This window comes from Manacus vitellinus, unplaced genomic scaffold (assembly GCF_001715985.3).
Source record: "Manacus vitellinus isolate BGI_N305 unplaced genomic scaffold, ASM171598v3 scaffold_177_pilon, whole genome shotgun sequence".
NCBI lineage: Eukaryota > Metazoa > Chordata > Aves > Passeriformes > Pipridae > Manacus > Manacus vitellinus.
This window is the reverse complement of record NW_021939239.1, coordinates 63,635-67,261: the sequence shown is the minus strand read 5'-3', so window position 1 is coordinate 67,261 and position 3,627 is coordinate 63,635. Positions and strand designations below refer to the sequence as shown.

The following is a 3,627-nucleotide window of genomic DNA, read 5'->3' as shown; positions in this document are numbered from 1 at the left end:
CACCTGCCCCCCCGTCACACCTGTCCCAGGTGTGTCACCTGTCACCTGTGTCACCTGTCACCTGTGTCACCTGTCCCAGCTGTGTCACCTGTCCCAGGTGTGTCACCAGTGTCACCTGTCCCAGGTGTGTCACCTGTCCCAGGTGTCTCATCTGTCACCTGTGTCACCTGTCCCAGGTGTGTCACCAGCCCCAGCCCTCAAAGTGGCCCAAATTTTCCCCCGAAAGTGTTTTTTTTTTTCCGGAGCCCCAAAACCCCGAAATTCCTGAAATTCCCCAAGCTGTGGAATTTTCTCACCGATTTTTGTTGTCATCTCCTGGTTTTCTACAGGGAAAGAACAGGAAATCAGGACTTGGGAAGGGGAAAGGAGGGGAATTCTGGGAATTTGGGGATGGAAGGGTTAAAAGATATAGTAATATATTTTAAATTACGTGTATTACCTATAAAAATACACAAAATCATATTTAATATATTAAAATGTATTAAAATAAATTACATTTTAAATACGATATAAAAATATATTTAAAATATTCTATAATACATCTAAAATACATAAAAATATATATTTTTATATTTAGTGACTTGATATTAAAAATATATTATTAATAGTTAATAAATATAACCATTGATAATAATGAAATAATTATTGATTATTAAGTATTAATAATTGCAAAATCAATATATAATTACTGTTAACAGTATTAATAAATTAATAATAATATAATTTATATTCTTAAATAATTGAAATAATTCTAATTCTACCTACGATACATATTATTATAGAAAATGTGATTAATTCTGGAGGAATAATCCAGGATTTTTTACCCTTCTGGAATTTTTCCTGCACTTCCTCTGGAAGACAAAGGGAGAAAATGAGGAAAATGGAGGGAAATTCAGGACAACCCCCCCCAGGTCTATGAAATCATCAGAAATAGTCTCAGTCTAACAAACCCTCAGTCCCGAGCTCAGCCCTTACCCAGCTCCATCTTGAATTCCTCGATGTCTGAAAGGAATCGGGTTCAAATATTAAAAATCATAATTTTTTCCCTTTTTCGTCCCCTTTTCCCCCAAAATACACCAAATTTTTCCCATTTTTCTGACACTTTCACCAGGTTTTAACAGTCGCTGATTTCGCAGGTTCAGGTTAATTTTAATTTGATTTTCTCGCTGGATTTGATTCATTTTTTTTTTAATTTGTTAAAGACATTTGAAGACAGAAATCACCAAGAAAAAAAATCACTTTTTTTTTTTCCACTCACCCTCCTGAATTTGCTTCTGGGCGTTTTCTGGGAAAAGAGGAACATTTTGGAGCACAAAAAAATTAATTTTTAAATTAATTTAAAAGTTTATTTATAAATGTAATTAATTAATTTAAAAATCAGTTTTAAGGACTGTTTTCTGCTTTTCTTTTTTGTATTTATTTCTTTATTTTCATGTTTTATTTCTATTTTTAGAAGCCTGAGGTTTAATTTCGTTAATTAGTTGAATTTGACTCACTTTCCTGATCCGTCGCCTTTTGGTTGACTGTGGGAAAACAGGGAAAGGGGAATGTTGGTTAACTCGGGATTTTTCCAAGGAAGGTTTTCCTGGGAAGGGGAAAAAGGGGGAAAAGGGGGGGAAGAAGGGGAGAAATGGGAAAAGGGAAAAAAGGGGGGAAAGGGAAAGAAAGGCTAAAAAGGGAACTTACTGCGGAGTTTATAAACAGCTGCCAGGAGCAGGAATATCCCAAAGAGCAGGATCATCACAAAAGCCGGGAGCCAGAGGGAGATGGTCGGAAAGAAACTCTCTGGAAAACAATCCAGGGGCTCCGTTACATGAGATTTTGGGGACACACCTGGAGCGGAGGGAATCTGGATCCCCAAACCTGGAATTTTGCATCCCTAGACTGGGAGCTGATTGATTATCCCACTAGAAACTGGGATTCCCGGGAAAAGCGGCACCAGATCCCTGTTTTCCCCCTCACCCGTGATGACGACGGAGGATTCCGTGGACGTTTTCCCGAGGCTGTCGACGATCCTGCAGGACACGGCGTTCCCAGATCCCGCTTTGAGGACAAGGGAGCTCCCGGCATTCCCGGATGTGTCCGTGCTCAGGGGATTCCCAGTGATATTCCTGCCTTTCCCATCCACCCACAACACCTTGACTTCGGAAAAGAGCCGCTCCGAGAGGCACTTGAGGCGGATTCCGGAGTCTTCCAATCCATCCAGGACGAGCAGCGGGTCATGGAGGCTCCCTACGGATGAGCAGGACACAGGAGTTCCAGAAGAATATCCTGATTTTCCCCCCTCTCCAAGGCAGCTGGAATTACTGGGATGAAGATTCTGGGTCCTTCTCACCAGGTGGGAATAAAACAAAATGAGCCGAGGAATTCATCAGGAGCAAAAAATTCCCCCCCCCCAAAATCCAAAAATTAACTTCCCTGAGTTCCCCCGATGGAATCATTTGGAAGCTCGAATCCCAAAGAATTCCAGAAGCTCTCCGGGGATCCTCAGGGTCTTTTCCAAGCTCAGTAAATCCATGAAATCCCATAAAATTACCCGTTGTGGGGTGGAGTCCGGAGAACGCGATGAGGGGGACCATCCGGATCCAGGGCCCCATTCCTATGGGGAAAGGAAAAATTCCAGGTGGGAATGGGAAATCCATGGGATTGGGTCCTGCTCCTGAGTTCTGGAGCAGCTGGATCTGCTCCAACAAACTGTTCCCGGTTTTTGGAAGTTGTTCTGTGGGTTCCTTTCCTGGATTTAGAGGGAATGGAAAAGGGAAAAAAGGGGGAAAGGGAGAAAAATGGGAAAGGGAGAAAAAAGGGGGAAAAAGGAAAAGGAGGGAAAAAAAGGGAAAACAGGGAAAACTCCTGGGAGTTCCCTTTTTGCAGGGCGTCCTTTTCCTCAGCAGCAATTCCCAGGAAAACGAGGCCATTCTGGAAACTTTGGGGGTTTTTTATCCACAGTTTTTTTGGGGATTTTTTCCCATTTCGGCCCTTTTTCAATCTCTCCCCCCTCCCCCCATAATATCATGGTGCCAAAATTCCTTTTGCTTTCCCGAGGGAATAAAAGAGAATTCCCAAATATTTCAGGGCAAATCCCAAAATCCTGGAAAAGCAACGCAAGGGAAGGGAAAGCAACAGAAATCCTGTGGGAAAAGAAGGAACAGGAAAAACTTGGGAGCTCCGGGAATTATAAATAAACAGAAAACGGGAATTTATGGGAAATATAAAATGGAAATGGGATAAAATTCCCTGGAAAAGGTGGGAAATCGCGTGGAAAAAGGAAAAACCAACCTGGTTTTCCAGCAGCACCCGCAGGATCTCCAGAAAATCCCTCGGGATTGAAACCTGTCAGAGGCTGCGGAGGCTCCTGGGACCTTTGGAGCCAAAAAGGGAGGAAATTCCAGCGGTAAAACGATTCCTGGTTTTCCAAAGGTCACCAGAGAGGAGAGTGGGAGGGAACAGAAGAGGGAATGGGGCAGGAATTTGTGGGATTTGGGGTGAAACCCCCCGGGATGAGGAAAAAGAAGCCTAAAGGGACCTTCGGAGAGTGGGAGTTTTGTGGGATTCAGACGAGTACAGCCCAGTTCAGACCAGTACAGCCCAGTACGCTCCCAGTGCGTCCCAGTGCCTTCCCAGCGCCAT

The 3,627-nt window shown here is 43.2% G+C and overlaps 1 protein-coding gene across 1 annotated transcript in view; it reads right to left on the bottom strand.

Annotated features, from left to right (window-relative positions):
- Window positions 1-3,621, bottom strand: part of LOC103764402 (butyrophilin subfamily 3 member A1) — a 4,912-nt gene extending 1,291 nt beyond the window's left edge. Inside the window, exons 1-9 of the mRNA XM_029958873.1 lie at window positions 3,277-3,621; window positions 2,537-2,599; window positions 1,963-2,232; window positions 1,687-1,785; window positions 1,497-1,523; window positions 1,259-1,285; window positions 976-1,002; window positions 825-851; window positions 159-323 (exon numbers count right to left, since the gene is read on the bottom strand). Coding sequence (XP_029814733.1) covers window positions 159-323; window positions 825-851; window positions 976-1,002; window positions 1,259-1,285; window positions 1,497-1,523; window positions 1,687-1,785; window positions 1,963-2,232; window positions 2,537-2,597 — 703 coding nt within the window. The 5' untranslated portion in view covers window positions 2,598-2,599; window positions 3,277-3,621. The remainder of the gene's footprint in view (window positions 1-158; window positions 324-824; window positions 852-975; window positions 1,003-1,258; window positions 1,286-1,496; window positions 1,524-1,686; window positions 1,786-1,962; window positions 2,233-2,536; window positions 2,600-3,276) is intronic.
- Between the last annotated feature and the right edge of the window lie 6 nt (window positions 3,622-3,627).